This window comes from Montipora capricornis, chromosome 13, assembly GCF_036669925.1.
Source record: "Montipora capricornis isolate CH-2021 chromosome 13, ASM3666992v2, whole genome shotgun sequence".
NCBI lineage: Eukaryota > Metazoa > Cnidaria > Anthozoa > Scleractinia > Acroporidae > Montipora > Montipora capricornis.
The window spans coordinates 6,024,755-6,051,946 of record NC_090895.1 but is presented as its reverse complement, the minus strand read 5'-3'; the positions used below and the strand labels follow the sequence as shown (position 1 = coordinate 6,051,946).

The window sequence follows — 27,192 nt, the reverse complement described above, 5'->3', positions numbered from 1 at the left end:
CCCGTAAAACGGAGCACTGATGGAGAGGGGGGAGTAAAATGAGCGCACCGTCGACCTCAGGTTTGTCAGTTGAATTACTGTTACGAGTTATCGACGTTAAATATGGTTACTTTACTTTACTTTACTTTACTTTGACTTTATTTGTTAATCGGGGCCGCTTCAGAGATGAATGAGTTAAAACACGTCAACCTACCTGAATGGTAAATAAATCATATTACACGTAGTACATACTAAATCAAAGAATAGCGCTGAAGACGCTCTCTGATTGGCTGCTCGAACTGCGAATATCCTTGGTATTTCCCCCCGAGCAACTCGCGACGGGTTTTTCACCTCAGTGTCGGTGGCTATTGGTGGATATTCACCTATCGCCGCTAAGCGGCTCGACGGCAAACCTCCAGCACTAACCACCTCTACCTCGGTGAATAGTTGCTAAAGATGCCAAAAGGGCTCTGTTAAACCATGTAGGATTTCTTTAAATCAATAAAGATGACGTTTGTTTACTTGAATCAGTGTGTTACTGGAATTTATTGACTTCAGTTCATTCGCTGTAATTTTGATCCACCCCCTTGGTGGCAATTTATTCCTCTCCCCAAACTTCCTCTGCTTCAGAAATTCAAGATGGAGGCCGAAAATTTCGGGGAGGATTATGCTTAGCCCGTGACCACAAAAGGATGAAAGCATTTTGAATTTCGACAAATGCAGGTAATTTTTTTCCTGAATTCTCTCATTTTGTCTTCAATGATTTCATTATGGCCGATTGGCTGATGACTTTTTTTTGAAGAAAGAAGTTTGTTTTTTGTCTCCTTTTGGTGTTTCAGGGTGGTGTGAAGTAGGATTCCTGCAAAGAATACAAGCTGTACCTCCTGAATGCCTAAGTTATTCATAAAAATGTTTGCGATTATCTTGATTATGGTCTTTCCACTTTCTTATTATGTATATTATTGTGTTATTTTAAAATCGTATGCAAAAACGTATCAGTATCCTAGCATTATGAGAGCTTCTTTTTTTAATCACTTTATTTTCTTTTTAATTGACCTTTTCGGCTTGTACATTTTGTTTTCCCAATACAGATCATGTGATAATACTCAGGAGGCTTGGTCCTTTGTTTTGTTCATTAAAAAGAGTGCATGCAGGCATATTCATGCTTGCATGCCCTCATTTTAATGAACAAAACAAAAGACCGAACCTCCTGAGTATTATCACATGATCTGTATTGGGGAAACAAAATGTACAACCCGAAAAGGTCTATTGTTTTCTTTCTCCTTCATGTCCACAATGTTTGTGCCAATAACCTAACGTGGCAGTGAAATCGAAAACTCAAAAACCTTAGTTGCTTTGGTCATCGCGCACACTTTCAATCTTTTGCCTTCTTATAATTTTTTGTTGTTGTCCAGTCATGTAGAGGAATCTATCTTGTTTGTGGTGTGATTCCTGTAAATAGAACGTAAATAATCAAATCAAATCTGTGCATTTTTGCCCCGAAAAAAATTCACAGCTTCCTTGACCTGACATGCAAACAAACGTGCAAACAAAGCATATTACGTACAAAAATTGTTTTTCGTAACCATCCTCATACAAACATCATGGGGCGTAACCTCGCACTGAAATCTCTGGGAGTTTCCATGGAAACGGCAAACCAAATAATCACAGTATTTTCAGCATGTCTTTTAAAAATTGTTAAAATGTTATTGTTTGTTTGAAAAAACTAACGAATCAACGTGACTTTTTTACTACGAATATATAGCCCAAAGAGATTGGTTCCCCGACACTTCCCGTTCAAAAAAAAAAAAAAAAAAAAGAAACAGACAAAGCAAAAGAATGCGATTGGAAAGTTAACTTAAGTGCTCTTGTCGACTATATATAAAAATATTCTGCTTTGATTTTACGCGTAATTAAATAATTATATAATTGCAAAGGTTTTACCGAGTATTAGCGAGAATTTCTCAGTGCAACATCTCGTGAACTTTCTAATTTTTTTGTGAACAATTGATTAAAGGTTAAACAGTCTCAGATTAAAATGAACGATGAATGTTTGCTGGTTATCTCCTGTGAAAACCAAAAATATCTTAAGAATTACTGGGAGAAGTCAAGTGGAGAGAGGCGAGGGCGATGTGACTTGCTTGCTGTCTTGAACGAAACGTCACTAAATTAGTGGAGAAACCTCAACTCAAGTCACTTTTCTATACAATTCCGAAATCCGCAGTTCTCTTTGGACAACTTGCGCAAGACTTTCCCTTGCTAGATTACTCTGCAAGTCTTTAAAACGAAATTAAATCCGTGATATGCACGCAAATGAATTTTTTTGTGATATGGACAAAAAAAAAAAAAAAAAAGAAAGACACTTGTGGCACATTAAATCAACCTTTGTTTGGAAACATGTTATAGCATAGAATACAACGCGGCAGAGTTACATGTGTGACTGTTAATTTGCGCTTGAATTACTTTGATTGAATATTGAGTTTTGACACAGTGGAGCCAGTATTGCTGCTCTCAAATTAGATTTAACCTTTGAGTAGAATCCTTATTTTGGAAACAACGTGTTGGTTCCATAGTTACGCATAAATCAAAGTGACACGAGTTTTCCATCATTCATCTTAACTATATTCATTTTAACCTTCCATAATGGAACACTTAGCTTTTAACATTCGAGTCGATGATATAATTGAAGCATCCTTTTGCGTAGGTCTGTTTACTTCGGCCCTATTCATTTGTTACAAATTTAAAAGAGCGAACACCTACTAACGTCACAATATATTATATTGCATCTTTATCGCTACCTTGTTTGTTTTTAAGTGGAAACATCATTAAATCACTGATGCATTTCTACACGCATCTGGACATATTTGGCAAATTCAAACAACATATCCGTTGCAACGAGGTATTTTTAGATAGATAAAATATTATTCCTCGCTGAAAGGCAAAGATGGTGGTTGGCTTTGGTACGGCTTTACAGTTTATTGTCCGCGCGGTGTTATTTCTCAATATTTTGCAGCAAAGCGGTGAGTCTTTTGATTAATATTTCAATGTTCGTGTCACTAAAACGGCTGATACAGGTATTAGACCCATGGAAAGCCTCTTGCCCCCAGCAGTTCAAGGCTTCGACACCTTAACTTGGTGGATGTCACTCTTCAGTAGCTTCAAATTCTGGATAGATTTCGGTATTCATCATGGATATACACAAAGAAATGTGCAAAAACCCGGCTTTGCCTCTTTTGGAACGTACCTGCATTTTCTTTCTCGGGCATTAATGTTGGACAGTGACGTCTCCAGTGGATAAAGTTTCCAATCCTTGGACGGCTGCATTAGGTCAGAACGCTAGATGGTCGTTGATTGTGACTCAAATTACGTAATTGTAATCAGGAGATTTCAAAACAGTGGGTGACATTAATTGTCTTCGTAACTCACCCAGCAGCAAACGAAACATTCACTGTACAAATATTGCAAATTTTGTTTTACTTGATTTCCTTCATTCCTCTCTGTATTTCGTCGTTTTTGTATTTTATATCAATCTCTCCTTTTTCAGAAACCTTCAGCATAACAAGCTCGCCGGCACGTGAAACAATTGTAGTGGAAGGCGTCAACAGCAGTCGAGTGTCACTCGTTTGGAAGTACAGTCTTGCAATAAATGAAACTATTAGTACCATTACCTTCTTCAGGCGATTATCCAGTAGTGAGAAAGATGTACGTATCGCTATAAAGCGAGAGAGTGAACAGTTTTCTTACAATTCCGAAGAATTTAAAGCTAGGTACGAGGCATTGAGTTCTTCGCAGGCTAAATCTGCGACGCTAGTGTTGCTGGACGTGAAAAACAGCGAGGAGTACAGGTATACCTTACGGATAATCACCAATCAGGATATTCAGAGACATAGAACATCACTGGTTGTTTACGGTCAGTAGAATTACGATGTTACCCTCATCCTTTTGTTTGAGTATTCTTTTCCTTGCTGCAATTCATCATTCCCTGAAAGAACTCTTTGTAAAGTCACGAGAAATGTATCGATCCTTTTTGTTTTAATTTCAACCCCCTTTATTAAGAACACTAAGCTTTAGCAAGATTGCAGTAGATTGTGTTGTTATGGCGTGGGTGGGCTCCCACGCACAGTCACAAATGAGTCTATTTTAGAATACCCGTTCCCGCGAAAATCGGTTCTCATGTCCCTGAGAAAACATGGCAGAAGCAGTCAAGCGTGCCATGGCTTCTTCTGATTGGTTAAAATTGGCCGCCCTTTGTTTGTTTCGCGCGCAACCTGTATCTAAAAATGAATCCATATGTGACTGTGAAGGGGCAAGACCGCAAAGTTATAGATCAACACTCTTACCTAGTTTAATCTTGGCTTTAGCATCTCCGAGGTGCTAGTATCACTACAATCTTGGACAAAATAAAATGAAAAATTAGTCCCCCCTCCCCCCCAATAATCAATGATGAATCCGCGCGCAAGATGAATCCCGTCATTTTTCAATCAATGAAATTGTGGGGAAGGTCATCTTCATTTTCCATTTGAAATGTCCAAGATTCTGGCTACATGCAAATAACCCAAGTAACCTACACATAAGTCGTGCTTGTAGTTAATATAGGGAGTTTAAGCAACGTCGACAGCACTGGTTATTTTATTGGTTAAATAAGTACTGAAAATATTCGTGCTGCACGTGCAGCACACATTTCAGTGCATATACTTGCCGTACTCCCCAATCACCAAATTTTACGTTTTGAAGACAACGCGATCATGCGCCAATGAACCATTCATTTTCTAGCAATCCAATCACGGGATAGTTTGCCCATATAATGTACAAAAACGAGAGAACAAGTTGGAATAATACTTAAGATATCGCTTTGTTATATTTTGAAGTGTCCTTGCTAAAACTCTCTAATTTGTGATTTTGGTTCCAACAAAAGGAACCAAGTCTTCGGGCATGAGTGCTGCTGGCGTTTTCTTGTGAACACCAACCATGAAAAACTATATTGGCTATATTACAATTATTAAAGGTAAATATACTCCACAGTTTCTTTTACCTGCAAGCACGACGGAAGATAAGCAATATTAATAACTGATCGTCAAGTTCTAATTTCGCCTAATTTCTAATTGTCGACTGCGGTCACATATTCGTATAGGATATACAATGTCTTCATTGAGAATAAAAAAAACTGATGCTCTGTGTCATTTTACCGTATCTCTTTCTTTTCTCTTGTGTGTTAAGATATTATATGTTGTTAGTATAATTTTCAGCCGTGAATATAAGAATTTAGTGTCATATTCACCGCGCTACCCAGTGAATATATATTCACCAAAATTCACTGAGCCTGAGGCGAATAATTGTTAAATATCACATTGAATCCTAGCTATCGATGGAACCAATCGAGTTTCGGTTTACTTTGACGTCATTGTAGCCAAATTCGAGAGCAGTAAGATTATTTTACAGTTCATTGAAATCTAGTTTTGGTTAGAATATCTCTTTTGTTTTAGTAAACAAATATGGCTGCTTGTCTCGTCACCGAAAAGCCGAAAAAAAAATTAATGAACCGCTTAACCGCTTCGATTCTGCAACATGACACAATAAGCACGTCATAATTGAACAGTGAACTCAGATTTGATCCATAAAAGTATGAAATAACTTAGAATTTATATTATATTGAATTTAAAACGTTTAAAATTGTTTTAAAATATGCATTGAAATATCTTTTACAATTTAAAATTGTTTTGGCATTTTATGCAATTGTGAATCCTTATGAAATATAAGACTAGATTGCAACCATCATTTGAATGCTAGCGGGATTTCAATCGAGATGTTTGACGAGTTGGTTGTACCGAAAAGTCTCTGATGAGTCCCTTGGAAGGGACGAAACATACATATTTTAGACTAGCCACGAAAATATGCATTGAAGTATCTTAAACAATTTAATTTTTTTTTTTTAATTCTGAACCTAACCGTACATCAAGCATGAACATGTTGTAAAATATACACTTTGAATATCATCATGTTTTTTAGTGCCTCCAAATATCACGTTGAATACGTTAAGTAACGCTGAAGTGGAAATTGGACAAGAATTAACCCTTTCGTGCAATGCTTCTGGTGATCCACTGCCCAACATCACCTGGACAAAAGATGGCGTACCGCAGAGTGAGTTCGCATTCTCTGGGAATGAACTACATCTTGCTGACGTGCAAAGAATGGACATTGGATCCTACCGATGCACAGCTTACAATGGATATGGTGGAAGTGTGTCAAAAGCCAGCATCGTAGGTTTACATTGTAAGCAATCTGTTTTCTGTTGTCTAAAATTTGCCATCATAAATTTACTGCTACCTTCTGCAATGTGACTTTACCGTTTTCAGTAAAAGCACCGTTGATAAAGAGAGAACGATTTGTCGCACAGTCAGCTTGAAATCCATCTGTTTGATGGTCAAAAAATTTCCTGTCCACCAATTTGTCTGTCCTTGAAATGACCAAATTACTTGTTTGCGTATTTTTTTTCCCGATTTTGATTTTTTTTTAACCCAATTAAATTTTTGCTTTTATTGAAGCAAGCGGTTTTATCTTTCCTCAACATTATTTTAATTGATATAGGTGGCCAGTGTCGATCTGAGAGAGTAAATATAACACTGACAAGCGAACTTTGGAATGAGACCTTGATGAACAGAGAATCCAATGAGTTCAGAACTTTGGAGAATAATATTCTATCTTCAGTAAGTTATACCATTTCATAATTCCGTATATCCACGCCGTCGTTATGAAAGGTTAAACGGTCAGAGATCAAAATCATTGTCCTCATCATCATTATCGTTATCGTTATCGTTATCGTTTTCGTTATCGTTTTCGTTATCGTTATCATCATTGCTTTCGTTATTGTCCTTACCAGATCCATTCTTATGATACCAGGTCATTAACTGCAGGTCAGTTTTACGTCTAGAAATCTAGTCTGACTCAATCAGTCAACAACCGTTCTCCTTTTCTAGAACTGGTGCGAGAATTTGGAATATGATTCCTCCTAAGCCACCGCGACTTAAGTAAACCTCCTTTCAAACGAAAATTGCACAAACTACTCCTAAAAGGTTTGGAGACTGAGAAGGTTTATGTTGACATGAACGCAGTTAAAATCTTTTTTCCCTTCCTTTACAAACTACTCCTAAAAGGTTTGGAGACTGAGAAGGTTTATGTTGACATGAACGCAGTTAAAATCTTTTTTCCCTTCCTTTATTACCAGTTTTAAACTAAATTGATTTACTGTATTTTGTAATAATTTGTTATTTTGAAATAACAAATAAAGTTTATAAAGTTAATAAATTTTAATCTTGTTTTCTTTATTGACCGGCCCTGTTCTGTTATGTTTTATTGTTGCCCACCTCGAATAGCTTTGCTAATTATATTGTGGGTAACAAATATTGTAAAATCTGTCTCATTACAATAACATGTTGTTGTTGTTAATGTTATTACTTTTGTATTACTCAGTCCTCGTGAAGTAAATTTGACAATCGGTACCTTAAGCAACGACGACGACGACGGCTACGAGAACGTCACGTAACAAAAGTTTTAATTAGCAAAAACAATAGTTCTGCACGCCCCGCACGTGCCTTTCACATTTTGATACATTTCTTTGCCATTCTCGTCTTGACAACGAAGTAAAATGATCAAATTTGAGGTCATGTTGAGGACGAGAGCACCTGACGATGAAGTTTCAAAGTTCTCTCCAAATATCCACACCGTTCTCACCAATTTTAATCTTGGAATGTGGAATCACACTTTCCAAGCCGAGAGATTTGGAGTTATAGCAAAATTATTACATTAACGGGATATCAATATTTTAAGACAACGTTCTCGTAGCCGTCGTCGTTCGCCTTGATTAAGGTCCCTTGTAACTTGCAACTGCTAAGCGAAAAATAGCCGCTCATTTAAAACCCCATTGTGAGCCAGCTTCGAAAGTCTTGTTACTCGCGTCTAACTACTGGCCTTTGTCATTAACACTCGTTGTGTTTGTTCTCTTAGATCATGAAAGTTTACATCACCAACGACGGAAAACTGCTCTATGGTGTTATGTTGGAACGATTCAGGTAACAAAAACAAAAGAATTCGATTGTTTCATATCTTTCAGTGTTGTGTGCCCGACGTATAGGAAAATTCAGAGCAACGGCTCACTGAAGGGACTGGGACACATGCGCAGTAGCCACCGACATAATAGGGAGCTTAAGCACGCGTGTTTTTGAGACGCGGACACCAACCGGAAAAGAACATTTCGCGTTCCAGGACAGTGGTTTCTCCCACATTTTTACACTAATCATCTCTAATGTAAATTTGGTTGTGTGAGAGACAAGTTAAAAGGGAAAACAGCTCACTTCCGGTTGCCGTCCGCGTCCAAAAAACGCGCGTGCTTGAGCTCCCTAATAGCTCTTCTCAAATGCTTTGCTTTTCAACCACTATTACCGTAGTAATAGCATGACGGGATTGCGCATGCGCGTTGGATGAGATAATCTCCTTAAACCGATGACATTACATTATCAAAGCATTGTGTTTTTGTCGTGGAGCCATATATAGGTGGTTTGCAACTTGTCTCTGGGGACACAGATGACAGTGGCAAAATGTAGAAATGCCGTTGGAAGAACAAAAGAGCTACGTTTTCGTTAGGCCTAGACACAAATATCCGTATATTGAGATATTTAGAAGATTTTGAGGTATTTAAAAATCTCCAAATATTTAGAAAATTGTGATATTTAAGATTTTTTAGGAAGAAACTATTAAAGTCACATTTTTCCCCAGAAAAATGGAGAAAGAAAGCAAACTTTTAAGTTAAATGCTACTTACAGACAGAGAAATTTAAAGAAAATGAACAAATCATCCCATATGCGCCTGCAGTAATCGCATGCAGCAGTATTATCCATTTAATATATGTCATATATGTTGGAAAAAAACGTTTTGTTGTATGCCTTACAAAGACACCGTTGAATTTCGTGTATTGCCTCATACTTTGTTAAGTTATAGCCCTTTTATTTATGGAAATAAAGGCAGATATTCTTGGGATGTTTAGAAAAAAAAAACCAGGATATTTAGAAAAAAATCGAAATATTTAGAGCAAAAAATCGGGATTTTCCGGAAACATCTTTAGGCGATTTCTCGTGATATTTGTGTCTAGGCCTAGTTTTCGTCAACCAACATTGTGGCGATGACGTAACTCGAAAACCACCTATTAATGTACGCAAGTAACTGATTTCAAACTAATTTTCCCCAAATAGGTGGTTTGCATTGAATCTCTTGAGACCGAGGTGACAATGGTACAAATTACAACGGCTGGTGGACGTAATGTAACATCCTTCCATAACTGCTACCTTCATGGCAACTTTTAAAACCCCCAGGTGTAAAACAAAGACATTAGGGAACATGATTGACCCGGAGAGGACAAGGTTGAGATGCACTGAAAAAGTCACTCACTCGCTGCTTTCGAATTTAATGAGATAACCTCGTTTACCAACTCTCTTTATTCGCGATTGCTGGGAAGAATTCCAAGAGTTTTAAAGCGAAACAGTTAAGCTGGGATGAATCTCTTCGCGTTCTTAGAGAGTGATGATTTCGTGAAGGATGGAATATCATTTTACAATGCAAATCCTGCGCATGCGCAGAACTGAAGATATACACAATCACCTCTGAACACCTTAACCGACCCCCTTTTAAGCAATGCAAATGTAAAACCTTTTGTGTTACTTCTTTTTGCAGCCCTGGTAGCGTGATTGTCACCGTTAGAATGTTGTTTGGAACACCAGCTTGTGATCCTCTAAACCCGTTACGGGATGAAATAGCAAGTGCAAGACTCGGCCAGTTCACTGTTGACCCACAGTTATATATTTATCCGCCTGTGTTGATTCCTACGACACGTCCAACAGCAAGAACAAATTCAGGTAAAAAAATTGGCTTTAAGAAGTTAAGGTTGGTCGTGGTTGCTTCATCTCTTAGAGGCCAAGGCAAACGGCGAAAGCTCTGCATCCTATGAACTGAACTGAGCTCTACGCTCTACATTGTGGCTGAGTCGTTAGGGCGGTTGTCTTGATATTCGGAGATCCTGGGTTCAAGACCCTTCTGACCTTTGGTTGAATTTGATCCTGGAAGTCCCTGGTTCAACTTCTCGTCTGCGTTTGTAATAGGCAACTGGTTTGCCTCCGGCCAATTGAGACTCTTATACAATGTTCTTCTGTTCTGATCGTTTCATTGGCCCTGAAAAGCCCTTGTGGTAGGGCAGTCAAGAAATAAAGTATGTACTACGTATGTATGTAGGTTCCAGTGCGACTCGATTTTCCAACAGGAAAGATGAACAGCTAAAAATATCAAAATTACTGAAAGACCTTGCTGACAACGGAAATCTTAGTTTGTTTCCCAAGACACATTTTGATCTGTGTATCTCATAAATATTTGTCTTTTTAATTATCTTTTCGTGTAAATGCGTTACAGTACAATACAGGATAGTTTTTAGGGATAACAGTCAAGCCGGAGAACGGCCAACCTAAAGTTTGTTGAACTCATATTTAGACTAAGTAACTGAACCTTTAATTGACCATATTCGTATTCTCAGTATTGGACTGGAACTAGCTGGCAATGGAGGCTATTGAGGGGGAATCCTTTCAAATGCAAATACTTTTTAATATATTTCCTCGCATTGGCCTCGCTTTCACCCTGCGAGTAGAGCCCCTCTAAAACTCGCAGCGAGGGAGAAAGAGAGGCTCTGGAGGAATCGTGTCAAGTCTTTTAAGTCGCCGCAGGCCAAGTTTCTAGGCTAATCACTCCGGTCAAACCAACGCACAAGGGAGGCGTAATATTGAAGAAACTGTGGTATATTAAGGAAGAAAACCTTCATTAATTAATTTTTGTACAAAGACCTCTATTACGTGAAAGCAAACACACGCTAAATTGAACTGTCGTCGTAGAATTTGATTCATTTGTTGACCAGTCTGAATCATACAGAATGTATTTACAATATGGGGAATGAAGATAGGAAATCGTTTCTTCCTTAGTGACAACGAGGAGGCCGAAGACAAAAGGACCAGGAAGAAAGGACGCAGGTATGCAATTTCTCTTAGCACAACCTCATCTCCAACAACGCCACCGAACACCGAAGGTGTGAAGTATACCTTCCCTTTTATTCGGATAAAGTATTACATGCAATGGCCTCATATCATGCAATGCATGTACTTTCTTTTTTAAAGATTCTGACTCCAAGGAAACTTTGTTAATGTTTCATGCCATTTATCTTGCTGTTATCTGCTTTCTCGTGATGGCCAACATTATTCTTGCTTTTCTGCTGTGGCGACGGTACAAGAACAAAGGTAATTTTGTTCTGCTTATTAAATTTGTCTAGTGGATATCGCTCACGGACTGCATCCCAGCGCTGCACGTTGTTAGAATCCCAGTTCATGCGCTCCAAAGTTCATTCAGCTTTCCATCCATTTGGGGTCAATTCCCTGCCGTAACAACGGTAGAAGTCATTGAAAAAAGGGCCTCCGGGTTGCCATTTGACTGCGGTCGGCCTCCTGTGACGTGTGGTCTTGTCGTCTTTGCCTCCAAGCACCAAATTGCGGCAACCTTCGCTTCACCAGGAGCCTACAACTCCCATAGTAGATCTATGCATAGGCATTTTCACAGATCAAGCTATTTTTAGACGAATTCTTAAATAAGTGACCATTCTCAATCACATGGGTAATGATTGCTCATGCAAGACTTGCTATTGGCTGGAAAGGTCTGGTAAAAACGCCGTTGCATGAGTACAACTAGTCATGTGCTCTTGAAGGAGCAGCTTATGAGAGGAGGGCCACACATTCAAGGGACCCAACCCGCTCCAACGCATTCCTCATAATTGGTTCCTTACCAGACAACGTTTTCGCCGTGGCGTGACATGTGTATGTGAAAGAGAAGCTGATAAGCACAAAGACCAGAATATGTTTTGTTTTTTTTCCTGCTTAGCTAGCGGCCATTAGATAAGATCGCGCACTTTTGCTGACCAGTTGAGACAAGGTAGCTTTCTTGGCATTTCACTTGGGGGTGTGCTTATTGTTGGTCTAACGTATGCTAGGATGCAAGCGTAAACATTTCAATTCTAGTAAAACGTAACTTTTCCTTTATAGATTCTTAAAAATATCTTTGCCTGCACTATTGGTTACGCCCATTCACAGGCGTGCATGTGTTTATTCCTGTGATTGTGTCAAACGGAAAAAAGACAGACGTTAAAGCTGTTTTTTAAAATTTTCTTTTTGCAGGCTCTGCAACAGAAAAATGGTAGGTAGCAATACCAAATAAAATATCTTGCTCTTACGAAACAGCCTCCATATATCTCGATAGTTATTTAGTCTCCCACACCAAAGGACCAAGTATAAGAATTTACCGCTGAGAAAGAACTCTTGCCCTCGGTGAAGTTTGGACTCGCTCGAGAAGACTTTAATCGACATCTCTGCCGCCCAGGAACACTGGCACATTCATGACAGATACAAACGTTTTGGATATGGTATCATCAAGATGTAAAATAAAAAGCAGCCTCTGCTTACTTGTAGCTCAACAATATCCATTTGTATAAAGGGAAATAGAAACACAATTTTGAATTTCTGAGTATGGTAAAAACTTTGCTCGATCCCTTTGTCATTACAAAAAAAATCAATATATATTTTTCATTTCTTTTGAAATGAAATAGCCGTTTGTTTGTGGAGACAATTTTTGCCGGATTTTCTACGTTTCTTATTTTTACTAGTTGTGAATTAAATGAGAGTTACAACAAGCAGGACGATGCAAAGGTAACGGCGAGCATTTTTACAATTTATCATACACGTGGAAACTTAGAACTCGTTGGGTAATATTTCACCTTTGCACTTTGCGTCGTGATCATCATTACTCACCATCATCATCATCATCTTTATCATTATCATTTCCATCATCACCATAGACCTTATTCATAAATGGCGGTCAATTTATAATTCTTTTGTCGAAGTGCAAATTAGCCTACGAAGCCTCGGTACCCTACAGTGAATTGGAAAGAATTCTTGCTCTAAAATGAGCTGGAGAAGGCAGTAATCCTGAAACGGTGGTTTAAAATTAAATACTGAATACAACGCCATGAGAAGAAACCATCGTTCCTTACTACCTAGTCTCTTTTTCTTTTCTTCCATCCACGTGACCTATAATCTCTAGAGACTCAAATAGGATATGAGTTTATGTTTCCAGCCATATTGGTGGTACATTTTATAATCAACAATGAAAACTAATGAGCGAACTTTGTTTTTTGCTCCAACATATTGACCATGCAGTTACATTGAAATCAACCAACTGCGCATGAGATAATTAACCAGGTTGACATGTCAAATAAAATCTACAGGGTCGTGAAGAAACTCTTCAAGGGTCCAGAGCTGATGTCTTATCGCACTCCACTGACGTTTTGTCTTTGCATTCACTCGCGGTAACTGAAATGTCATTGGACACAACACAGCAATCCATCTACGACGCCTGCAAGCCCACACCAGCGAGGAGGAGTTGGGAATTTAGTCGAGAGCATGTCAACTTGATAAAAGAGATTGGAAAAGGTGCGTTTTGCCAAGTGGCCAAAGCAGAAGCTTGGAACATCAGTGGAATCAAGGGTCTTACAACGGTGGCAGTTAAAATGCTGAAAGGTAATTCGGTTTGCGATCAGTTTTGGCTCACGAAGTAATAATAATAATAATAATAATAATAATAATAATAATAATAATACTGATACTGATACTGAGAATGATAAGTAGACGATATTACATGACCGAAGCGAAGTGAGCGAAGCGAACAAGTGAGAGATACTTTCCGCGGGAGAAGATAAAATTCATATCCCCAAGCGGCCATGTAATGTTCTGTTTATTACATAGATATTGATGAAATGTCCAACCGAATTTTAAAAAACTTGTTTTATTCATTTTCGAAATGATGAAAAAGTGGTCACAAACCGCTAAAACACTCATGTTGTGTAACATGAAACAAGATATGAAAGTTATGAAAAGAAAATAATGATAATGTAAAATTTTGCAATAAAATTGTTAATGTAGTAGAGAAGAGTTATATTGAAGCACAAAAGTATCTTACAATGAAGACGAATCTCGCGTTTTATTGGCTAATAGTGTTCGTTACCATGACGAAACCTATATTCACACATGTGAAAGCTAAAAATGATATATTCACTACGTGCCGTGAAGATATGATTTTTTTAGTAAAAGGAGAAATCCTGGTAGTTCATCAGTATCTATATAATAATGAACTTTATTTAAGTGCCCATTATATTTAGTGCTGGGCAAATCAAAGCAAATCAATTCACTTTAAATCATAGGTTGGTTTTTTTGAGTAGACGGGAAACCGGAGTACCGGTGAAAAACCTCTCGAGGAACCAATAAACTCAACCCTCACCTGTCTGGGAATCGAACCCTGCTCGCATAAAGGTGTAGCTCATTTTTTAAGCGTCCTCGTGACGCAAAAAAGCGTGATGTCATTGAAAGTTTGTGGGAGAATGCCCTGGCTAGTTTATCGAGCATGCACACACAGCATTCGAAAAGCTAGAATTGCTTCAGGGTGTACATATCCATGCATTAGTTTTACTCAACCACGTCTAATGATTATTTAGTAATTCACCAAGGAATCATGATATTCTTATTATCTTTTCAATTTTAACACAATTCCTGAGCTCCTCTGGCCTTTTAGTAGAAGTGGCATGAGTTGTAAGCCTCAGAAATAGCAAATATTAATAATTTTATTAATATTAATCTTTATTAATCTCCTTGTATCTTTACTTTGCTAATATAACTGTTAAACAATGTGAAAAAATAATTGAATTCAATTGAATTACGCACCCTCCCTGACAAAGTCACCAAACCCTTGCCCTCATCTCTCAGCGTCTTTTTTTTTTACATTCTTGGGTAAATAAAGTATCGCACAGAATCATTTTACCTTCTTGATATTCTACAGAAAATGCCTCGGATTCAGACAGGAAAGATCTACTGTCAGAACTGGCGTTGATGAAAAATCTGAGACCGCATCCTCATGTCATCAACCTGATGGGTTGCGTCACGAATTCTGGTAAATCCCGGTATTGATATTAGGGACCTTTCGAACAGAGGACGAAATGACAACGAGCACGAATTTTCCGTTCTGAGCACGCGCACTTCGAAAAATGTTGGCCACTCGTTGGCCTCCAAACTTTATGCGCATGCTCAGTACGGAAACCTCGTACTCGTACTCGTAGTCATCCTGGTCCACCGATCTAAAGGTCCTTATTAAGCAGGCGCTGTGTCTGAATGAGTGAACAAGTGAGTTTAGCAGTAGAGTGTCAATCTCAACTGAGTTTTCCCCCGGAATACGCTCATTCTAGAGTTCGTACCGAGTTTATGTCTTTAGCAGATTAGCATATGTTGTTATGGCGGCCGGCCACGTTTGAGAGGGCTCTGTCGTCTTACGGCGCTAAGTTAACGATGTCTACAATCGGACAGGTGAAGGACCTTCTAAAGAAGGAACAATAACCGATTCACTCTAAATTGGAAACTATGACTACCAAAGTTAGTGTTTCCATGTTCTTTTTGTTTCCTCGAGATCGCCAGTATTAAATGTAACATCGATAGGTAACCTGGGCGCCAACTAGGACACCGAATAGTTTATTTTGCCACAATGCTCAAACACTTGTACTTGATACAATAGAAACATCATTGGCAACTATTAAACGTTCGTAACAAAATTAGGTAACCACGTCAAGAGGAATTAAAATTGTATTGTATTGTATTGTTTCAGAAAGGTCATTCCTTTTACCACTATTTCGAGTAAATCTTTTTTTCGCCCGATGCGAGGGAATCCGGAATCAGCAAATGTGAGACTTTGGAATCCGAAATCCAGAGAGGGGAATCCGGAATCCATTGTATGGAATCCAGAATCCACAGATTTCGATGGAATCCAGGATCCACTTCGGCGGAGACCATTAGTTTGGAATCCGAAATCCACGACTCGGGATCCGGGGTCCACTATTCGGGATCCGGAATCCACGGGCTGGGATCTGGATTCCGAAGGCAATCTGGATTCCTTTACATAGGGCGATTTTTTCCTTCGTTGCGTAATAAAATCAGTGCATGTAATATAATAAGCATCCAAAAACTGATAATATCAAAAGGCAGCGTTTTGGTCTCTTCATTCTTCTATCATTTAAATGATACCATACAATACAATACATACTTAATTGACCGCTCCCCATAGGGGCTTTTCAGGGCCAATGAAAACACAATCAACGAAACTACAGAACACAACAACAACTGTTAAGAATCCCAACTGGCCGGAGGCAAACCAGTTGGCTATTTACAAGTGCGGCTGGGAAGTTGAACCTAGGACTACCAGGAACAAATTCAACGAATGGTCAGAGCGGGTCTTGAACCCGGGATCTCCGGATCTCAAGGCAAGCGCCCTAACCACTGGGCCACACTGCGTCCATAAAATATGCAACGCGTATGAACATCAGTTTCAAGACGTGTAAATTAACTTGAAAACTCTCTCTGGACCTCCGCGCGGACAGAGTCAGCATGAACGCAATATCTAAGCCACCTAAACGTGCAAACTGGGTTTGTCTGCGTGAAATACGTAGTAATAGTTAATAACCGCACACGATCGCAAGACTACAAGTACTGTATATGGAGTGTTAAATAATATTTTGCAGATCCGTTGCTTGTTTTGATCGAGTACATTCCTTATGGGGACTTGTTGGGATTCTTAAGAAAGAGCCGGGGTCTTAATGACACATACTATAAGGACCCAGACGTAAAACCTCGGACAAATCTAACGTCGCAGCAAATGATGCAGTTTGCTTGGCAGATTGCCGACGGGATGCGGTATCTCTCCTCTAACAAGGTAAGCTTGAATTTAACCTGCTTTTTCATAACTTTCTCAAGATTCAGCAAGGTTAATACATTCACCCATCTTCGAAATCAATACAATAAAACAAACTTCAAGGCTACTCGAGAGAAGGAAAGTTCATATTATGGATTATTCTATTACTCCGTTAAATGCCATAGGTTACAATTTTTGCATGAAACGAATCTAAGGATGCGTTCGATTGACCGTATTCCGGAATAGGAATACATGGAATATAAGTTAGAAATCCTTCGGAGATTCACACTAAGATTGTCAAACATCTGCTAAAATGCTATTTCAAACATATTTTTATTATCTTTGCTGCTTCCAAATGCTCCAGACACCGTTTTAATCATCACTCCGCGTATTCTTCTTCCGGAATAGGGTCAATCGAACGCGCCCTAAGTGGTACGCAAGACGATGGTACTTTCTCTCTCGGCATTTTAACAGGTGTTCTTTTTTTAAATTTTATTTTTGTTGTCTTATAATATTTTTTACAGATAATCCACCGTGATTTAGCGGCGAGAAATGTTCTTGTTGGCGAAGGGGAGAAATGCAAAGTGACGGATTTTGGAATGGCAAGAAATGTGGAACAGGATGATATCTACACCAAACGAAGTCGGGTTAGAATTTAGATATCATCGAATTCATGACTCTTTTTAAGGTTATCGGGTGTACTTTGGAAATATCATAGAATTTCTCTTTTCCCATTGAGTCCACAGGTGTAAGGGGCCAGATCGATTTGAGATGGCGGGTACTGTGGAACAGGATATCTCACCGAAGGGAGTCGACTTTTTTGTTAAATCATGAGATATATTTAACAAATAACGGACTTTCTACATTCCATTTTGTCCATAGACATTTGGAGTCTGTTTAGCATGTGTTGCCTTTAATGCGCTGCACTTAGCTTATGGAGAAAGGCTACACAGGACGATCAACCCCACTCTTCCATCTCTGACTTCTTAAAGGTTTATGGGCTTTATTCGCGCAGCGGCCATATTGGCAATAAACAATAGATTTCGTACCCCGAGCCTCGAGTTGAAATGTTTGGAAACGAGTTTCGGTTGGGCAAAACAAAAGTTTCATTCCCTCGGGATTCAACTTGGTAGCCGTGTGATTAAGGCCCATTGGGAGGAAAAACCTTAAATGACAATGACCACAACCAGGTTTTCTGAGCCCGCGACACTGAGCACCCCCAGCAAACCATTGTTTTAACGAAAACCGCTGGTCAGCAACCTGATTCTGGTCATTGCTCTCTAGGGTCTTCCCATTGGGAAGAGCTGACCGAGTTGACTATTAGAACTCAGGGATGCTAGTAAATGGCCAGGGTGGGCTTTGTATTTATGGCGTTCTTTTTAGAGCCACAGATTTCTGACCTGTTCACAGCGACAGAAAATCCAATCTTGATTGAGATTAATCACCCTGTCCTAGCTGTCCGGCTAAAACAGTTTTTCACGGCAGGTTGCCTGTTAATTAGTCAATTGTTAATCAATAAGTTATTTATGTATTTATTTATTCATTTTCTTCAAAAATAGGGTCGCCTGCCTGTCAAGTGGACTGCTCACGAGGCTTTGCTATATGGAACATATACAACACAAAGTGATGTGTAAGCGCTATTTCTTGAAAGCTCTTTACCTTCAAAGCAGACCAGGAAGGCTCTATAATGTGATTTTCATTTCGAGGTGTTGCATATTACAGCCGGCGAAAACCTGTTTACGTTTTACGAAATCGGAAAATTCAATTAAAACTATCTGTTTTGGTTTTTGTTCTAAAATTTGCATCGGGAATTCCCCATTGGCAATCCTTGTACTAGTGTAAGAGTATTCGAATAGCACGTGAAAACTGAAAAACATGCTAGCATTAGGCTTGTTTCTGTCTACTGAGATATCGATTATTCAAAGAAAGTTGCGAATAAAATCGTCATGAAAGATCAAAGCGCGCATACAGGAAATTAACTAGCCTAATCATAAAATCACAGTTTCCTCGATTGTGATTGGTTTTAAAAAGTCCCATTTTCAGTTAATTTACTTGCCAAGTTGTTATCGGAGAGTTTGTCATCGGACAAATCAATAAGCCAATCACATTCAAAGTTGTAGTTTAAATCATCCAATCACAACCTTGGTTTCAATCACCATACAAACAGTGGACATGCTTTCTTTTTTTTCATAGCGACCTTGAACAATCTACACCTCCTTTCGTTTGTCAGTCTTTTAATGCAAGTTTTCCTTTCTTTCATAACCTGGCTCTTCTTCTTTTCTCGGAAACTGTAATTTTTATGATTAATTGGTAAGAGGACTTGCGGTAAACAAATCGAGCTCCCGCTGCGCGGACGTTCGATTTTGTTATCACTCGCATGCGATCTCGACCCCAGAGCTCTTCTCTTGACTGAGGGGGAGAAGAGCTCTGGGGAACCCTGAAGCAAAGTGTCTCCTCATTGGTTTTCGTGAAGAACAATCAAAAGCGTCTCTAATTGGTGCGTTCATGTTAACCCGAGGAGTGAGCAAGCGCCGTAAGGTTCAAATAGCCAATTTTTGGGCTATAAGAACCCCACGACGCATGTTCTCCTACATAGAGTTTCCCAGAGCCTTGGGTCGATCCGAGGCTCTGGTGACGAGAATGCTCTCGCATGATTACAGACCGAATCGGACTGAGTCGTATTAGCAATCCGATCGACACCACAATCCGATTTCCTTTGAGAAAGATTAGAATTTCGGCAGGTGATATCCTAGGTCTTGAAGTAAATATATCACCTTGATTTACTGATCGCCATTTTGTTTTTCAGGTGGAGCTTTGGCGTTGTCCTTTACGAGATATTTACTGTTGGTATGTATTTTTTTTCTCGCCGTTGGGTATTTGAGTAGTAATGTAGCAACGGCTGCATGTAAATGAACGTGCGAAAAGGAGTTGGAGAAACACATGATATTGCCAGAACTTGAAGTTACAAAAAGGTCACACACAGTCCAATCAACAAATATGAAAACAAAGTAATAGAGATTTCTCCCTACAGAGTCCTTTTTTGTTCAGTGGATAGAGCGTCTGCACGATATACTCCGAGGATCTTCGAGGATTCAAATCCTTCAAGGATGTTTCCAACATCTTGTCGCATAATGAGTGAATGAATGAATGAATGAATGAACGAACGAACGAACGAGTGAGTGAGTGAGTGAGTGAGTGAGTGAGTGAGTGAGTAAACAGTAAACAGTAAATCTTTATTGCGCCTTACTCTCCAAAGGGAGGTATCGGTCTCGTTACAATAAAGGTGATGATATCTTCTTGAATAAGTAATTAACTAAAAAGATCATACAATTACTTGTAATACAATTGGTATAAAATTATCATTTTTAATTATTTTAGTGAGTGAGTGAATGAGTGAGTGAGTGAGAGAGTGAGTGAGTCTACGGTATATAAGTGAGTGAGTAAGTGGGTGAGTGAATAATAGTAATAGTAATAGTAATAGTAATAGTAATAGTATTCTTTTATTGCGCCTTACACTCCAAGAGAAGAGGTATTGGTCTAGTTACAATAATGGTTTGAACATTAACTAATAAAAATACAAAATAATATTTACCATGTCCGTATACAATGAATTATAAAATTCATAGCGCTTATTACATTCGTGAATTAAGAATCTCTTTTGTTTTTTGAAACATTTTAATGTTTCAAAACTCACATATTTCAAACGCTGACACTCGTTACACCAATTTAAGTGATAAACAGAAGACGAAGTATTTACTTACAGCGGGAAACAAGGGTACATTTAAAATAAAAGGTAAATATATTCAATGCATTTAAAAACGGATATATTTGGGGATTGTCGAAAATCTCTACATCATGGTTGGCTAACAAAACCAACGGGTTGTTTCTTTACGAAAGAATTTTGCTCCATCGGCAACATACTGATGTGAGCATCCCTGCGATTAAATAGTATTGTGTTCCACAATTCAGTGATAAGTTAAGCTCACTGTGTTTTTGTGTGGCTTACGTGGCTTACACGAAGTGTAAACCACTCAATGCCATGGCCCAAGATATTTATTCCTGGATTTGTCACGGTGAACGGAGTGGCTGTCACGTGGTTTACTATCGTCCAAGACAGGCCCCAGTCTACGCTCGGCTAAGTACGTAAACTTCTAAGCTTCAGAAAGCGGCCATTTTGTGGTTGTAACACAGCGCGTTGTCGAAGATCGTTTTTTATATAGTTATTCGTTCTTCTTTGCTGCTTGGATTTTACACGCCGGCTTTCCTACAGTCGGCTTGTCTTCTAAGTTCGGATTACAGCGAGGAGTTGTGCTCTCACAGGGCAACATTTCAATTCACGGTCTGGACCTTTGGTACAGGTTGCGTCACATGAAAACTTACGAGTCATTATTGACTCTCGCAAGCCAACATTTAACGGCTTCAATCTGCTCAGCAGACCTGCTTGAGTATCTGAAAGTTTCTGAAAGTATTTGAAAGGCTCTGAAGTTACTTGAAAGCAAAAGAGACTCTCCTGTGCTTGTGTTGTCATTGCTCAATGTTGTTGTTGAATCGAATTGGATGAATCATCCACACACAGTTGACAAGAGTCTGCTAGCCCACGATTTCGTCAGAAGTAAGTAACATGGGAATCTCTGTCGAACAATACCGATCAAGAATCGGCTCTCATGACAATTTCCTTAAAACAAAAGATGCTTTGTCACGTTTCAATTATGATGCTTTACATGAATGTCTTTTATTTACCAACATTGAAACAAGTTGTTGGACAATACAAAATATGGAATGAAGTAGTGTTTTGATTTACCCAATTTGTGTACTACACCTGCTCACAATGTTTATTTTGGACCTTTTTGTACAGTAGATTAGCACTTTGCGTGATGTCAAGTTCATCTATTCATTTCATGTTTCCACATAGCTTGAACTTGGTAAACACACTGACATAAAATTACAAGGTCCATAATAAGAAAACTTCAACGATTCTGGTATTTAAAGTCATATGATACCATCATGAACTTCCCTGTACATTGAATTCTGTTGAACTTTTTCTTAAAACCTCCAGGTAAAATTGTTAATCTTATTGGCTTAAAATTATTAGCAATGTTAATAAGCACTACTCAACATATGATTTATTAAAATATTGCTTGTGTTCAGATATTGTTATGCGTCTATCTTTTTTTCCCAAATTCCTCCACTTGCAACCCAATAGCCACTTACATCAACTAAATTTTTCTGTGTTTCTTTATTGAAAATTTAGCATTATGATACTTTACATGCATATATTGTCAAAAATTAGTCGTACATTCAAACCAAATCAAGCTCCCAATGTGGCTTCTAGCAAAGGTTACATCATTTCCTGTATGTCCCAGCCCTTCTGCAAAGTGTTGTGCTCTTGCACTGGTACACAAAATGCCAAAAGCATTCATACGAAATGCTTCCCTGGAGTTGATTTCACAACACTTGCCCTGGACAAACTCAGAACTCAATTCCACTTGGTTGCATAAACAAAATCATGACTGAATCTATAAGCCCACTATAGGACATGATGCTGACATTTTTTCAGTTCCTTAAATCCTCAGGTTACATGCGCAACCTCTGTTGTCAAAATGACACCTCCATAAAACTTTACCCAATAACCCTCATCTTGAAAATAAGCATTTCAGGACGGATGTATGTCAATTATCTTATTGTATTGATTGAGAGGAACAATATTGAAAACTAACCGTAATCAGATACTAATAGAAACTCAATGACTAATAGAAACTCAATGACAAAACAGATCCTTTTAATTTGTAACCTCCCCCATCAAAGCAGCTTAATTTCGTAAGCCACACATGTACGCATTGCGGACCTATTTTTTTAATTTGTTCTAGGGTAGGTTGGGGCCATCTCGAAAGCCCCTTTTGGGCACCACACACAACTTGTATTGTAATAGCTGTAATATACTTGAGCTATTTAATTAATCAATAGAAGCTAACTTTCATAACTTTTTGTCAAGACACCTCATTTGTAAACAGTGTGAAATGAAATCAACCACGAACCATGAGCAACACCCGCAATCTCCTCCCTAGGGTCTTTTCGGCATTCAAAATGGCGGCTATGCTGAAAGCCGAAAAGATCCTGGGGACGAGGTCTAGGAAATTAGCAACGCTTCAAGTTGCTTTGTGGCAATGAAAATGGAATATGCTTGCCCCCAACCCCACCCTTCTCCGACGCTGCTTGCCCTCGAAGTGACTCAACCTACAAACCCTTGTCGTTAAATCCACAGGTGGATGTCCATATCCAGGAATAAGTGGCTACCAGATTGCTAACTTGCTAAAGAAGGGCTACAGGATGCCCAAGCCAAAACATGTTGATCAAAATTTGTAAGTATTTTTTCTGCAACGAACAAACACTATATGACATTGGTAGCAACAGGAGATGGTATTGCTATCGATTCACTGTCAATTAAATACGAAAACATTCATAGAGTTAAACAAGCACAGCAGCAGGGGCAGATCCATACCGGTTTCCACCGTTTTACGTAAATTGGTCAGAAACACGGGAAAGGAAACTTTCGAAAGTTAAAATCCAAAACATTGCCTGGGGAGCATGCCCCCGCACCCCCTTAGAAACTTTTTCGTTGTCTTGAAAATCAGTCATTATTTATCCTAGATCCACCCCTGAACAATGTGGTCCAAATCCCGCTATGATCACTTTAATTAGGGGGGGGGGGGGGGGGGGGTGGCTCTTAACTACCGACTCACAACCATATTTGGTAAGTCAAGTGACCAAAACAGAAAATACCTAAAAACTCAGCGAGTTAACTGTGTACAGTACGAGAACAGTCTAACACAAAATCTGTAGCATGGATTAAAAAAAAAAGTTATCTTTAAAAAAATTATGACGTCATAAGGCCCTCCTTTGATACTTTTTTTCAAAATACCAGTTCCATTTTCTGTTCGAATAATAATTCCATGCTACAGTTGACGAAAAATGATGGGACGGTACCCATCTGGTGAAAAAACCGCTTCTTCCTTTCGTTTCCTGAGAGTTTTTACATGTTTTTCACTGAAATGCACGACAGAGGACTGCGACTAGTTGCGCATGCGCCTTCTGATTGAGGTGAGGTCAGATTGCCGTTGAGAAAGTTACTTCAAAGAACCATCCATGCAATCTTTTTTTAGGGCTTTTGGCTAAAAGGTTCTTTAGCAACCATTGTCTTTCTGTAGTTAAGTGCCGCCCTCTCGACACCACTCAACATGAGATGAGATGAACTTAAACTTTTAATCACCGTCAATACGTCTTTTAACAATTTCCAGGCGTCATGCATGGGTGCTTATTTTCATAAAGAGTATTTGAGTTTATTAAAAACTATCATTGGATAATGCAATTCTGGAGTTTTCATGGTTATGAACAAAGTAGCATTACGCTTACTCTGGGAGCAGGGCTGGTGCATTTTTGAAGCCGGCCAATGATTGAGCGAGCTAGTCTTCTCGGATAGGGGTCATCCACTAGATTAGCCTTTGCTATTTTGATGATCCCAACTCGCTCCCTATTTTGTTGTTACACCTTAGCTGTACTCTCTTTTGTTGCCTATGTACATTTAACCTATATATCATGTGAAACTGAGTTGAGTTAAGTAGATCCTCTTGTCTTGTCTTGATAAGGACGATAAATTAACCGTAGGCTCCGCCCCGAAACCCTCCAACTCCAACTTTCATAACACTGTGTGACGTAAAGGAATCCACACACGAATCACTAAGACTAGGGCATGGAGTTCCCGGCACTATGGTCTGTCCTCTGTGGTATATGATGCATATGTCTGGGATTGAAATCGCTCGATATACTAGCTTTAGCAAGTTACTCTACAAACTGAGGAGAAATTAAGATATGATGATGCTGGCTACAGGACGAGTTTTCAATTCCAAGCATGTGCATTAGATTTGGAAGTCGATTTTTCTCTCAACATAAAACTCGTACATAAACTCCAATTTAAGGTCGCCATTATCGTTTCAGATACAATATTATGCTCCAGTGTTGGCAGCAGAAGCCGAACGACCGACCAACGTTCTCTATGCTGAAAAACAAGTTGTCGACAATGATACAAAATGATGAGGTAGGTTGACAACGTTGGCGCTGTATTAGAGAATCCTGCGAGCGATCGTGTCTTCATTTCTCAAGAAGAGACAAGTCTCGATATCTTCAGTCTTACAGAGGAGAGGCTAGCTGCTACATGCAATTTGCAAACGGTTAGACATTTAGTCTTATCGGAAAAGGAACTCAAAATCAAATGTTGTATCACCTGTTCCATAAACTGCTGTTATGAGTGCAAGAATTCACCAATATTGTATGGAAAATGCACGTGGCCTGTACTTTGGTACACGATGTTGTGGTTTTGTTGAGGGGCACATTCCCAAACCCGCCCTTTTTATTAATACGTAGAGCGCCCTTTGTTTTATTTTCTAGGCAGATCGCATGGATGTATTAAGCCAAAACCAGCGCCATTCCCTTAAGACAAGTTTATTATTATTAACACCTCAATTATCTTCAGTTACTCTTGTAAAATTGGATGACTTAATATTTTCCCTGTGATAATTTCATTTCATTGCATTTTCAGGAAATATATATCAACATGCAAGAATATAATACCGACGATTATGGATACATAGACGATCTTTTAGAATAAAGGAAGATTACAATGGAATTCTTTAATGGATATTGAGGAATTCTTTAATGGATATTGATAACAAGCTTAGCATTCAAATGAACTAACCTCGTGGACGAGAAAAGCAATGACTATTATGATGACAAAAATACGTTAGAAACATTATTTAACGAAGCTGACAAAGTTATTGTGCATACGTTCTGCGCATCTCGATATACTCGAGTTTCCTATGGGTGGTGGTTACTAATACATGGATATTTGTGCGCGGTTTAAAGGGGTAAATTGGGGGTAACCTTTCATTTTTCAGAGATAATTAAGCTTCAATATGAAAAAGAACGTTAAACATTGCTTTGTAGTACTAATATTGTTGATTAATTAGTAATGGTAATAGGACTAAGTGGAATACACTTTAGGGAGTAATCGGGCGAGTAATTTCGAGCACGATTACTCCCTGAATTGTACGACACGAAGTCCTATTATCAGTTGATCGTAACTATCACAAAATACGAGAAGATAACGGTGATAAATTTTTAGAGCTTAATCTGATCAACTTTCACTAGTCTTAATATTTCTTTTTAGCTCTGGAGAAAGAAAAATGATTCAAGTTCAGCTAGCGCGCGCTTCATAACTCATACAACTGTCCAATTACTAACTGTCCTATTAATGCTGAAATGAGGGCTATTGATAGCCGATCAGATTCGAGAATTTTGTGACATAGTTACGACTACCTTTGAAAAATACGTGGTTACCCCCAATTTTCTTTTTGGATTTCAATAACTCTTTAAAAGATCTGCTTGTCCGGGAGTTTCGCAGACTGCGAAAAAATACTTTTCAAAAAAGTAAGCACCGTCCTTAGGCTGCATTGACACTATTAAGAATTTATGTTCCCCAAGTGTTCATTTTAGTTTATTTGAAGACAGGCGACGTCCTTTTGAACCTTGGACAAAACATGATTTAAAGATGGGATGATCATCACAGCAGAAAGAGAAACTTTATAGCGGTTGCCTAAAAGTTCTCAGGAAGAAAAATATCAAGTTTAGTTTCCGACCACTAAGGCATCGGTTTGGCCATCTCCCCTGCCAGGAAGACATGATAGAGTGTATAGTCCGTTTTAATTAAAGTTCTGAAATTCAGAAAAGAAGAAGTGGTCTCTTTTAATTTGATTGGGAACAAAGCCTCCATATTCAAAAAGACTTTACAGTGAATTTCTATCAATGACGATCCAAAACAGTTTTCTCCGAGAGAGACAAATGCTTGCACTGAAGCATAGCAGGAGCCCATTACCCGGAGCTTCCATCTGTATTGTACCCTTGAGTCAACCCTGTCCCGTATCTTTCTATTTTTAGAACTACTACATTTTGACGTATGTGACGTATGTGACTGAGAACATACTTGAAGTGGTTCACATACGTCACATATGTATGTGACGTAATAAATGGCTGTTATGATCAGCTATTGTGAAAACACCCAGTAAAGCTCCACTGCGAGGTGCTTCTAAAAATAGAAAGATACGGGAAAGGGTTGACTCAGAGGGTTAATAGGGAGCTTAAGCAACGACAATGGCGACGGCAACGAGAACGTCACTAATTTGCATATTTAATGGGTAAAAACAATAGCTTCGCACGCCCTGCACGTGCGTTTTTCACTTTTGTCCATTTCGTTGCCTTCGTCAGCAAAACAACAACGTGAAATAACTAAATTTAAGGTTTTATGAAGAA

General features: G+C 38.8%; 1 protein-coding gene across 1 annotated transcript; it reads left to right on the top strand.

The window, feature by feature from the left end:
• On the top strand, positions 1-26,910 carry LOC138029745 (fibroblast growth factor receptor 3-like). The gene is made up of 19 exons (XM_068877548.1): positions 1-60; positions 3,524-3,889; positions 5,986-6,249; positions 6,565-6,683; positions 7,981-8,045; positions 9,700-9,881; positions 10,989-11,036; positions 11,181-11,300; positions 12,228-12,246; positions 12,713-12,755; positions 13,334-13,625; positions 14,938-15,048; positions 16,664-16,854; positions 17,358-17,480; positions 18,393-18,463; positions 19,640-19,680; positions 23,096-23,192; positions 24,826-24,925; positions 25,427-26,910. Exons 1-19 carry the CDS (start codon positions 39-41, stop codon positions 25,493-25,495), a joined length of 2,343 nt encoding a protein of 780 aa, XP_068733649.1. The 5' UTR covers positions 1-38; the 3' UTR covers positions 25,496-26,910.
• The last annotated feature ends 282 nt before the right edge of the window (positions 26,911-27,192 follow it).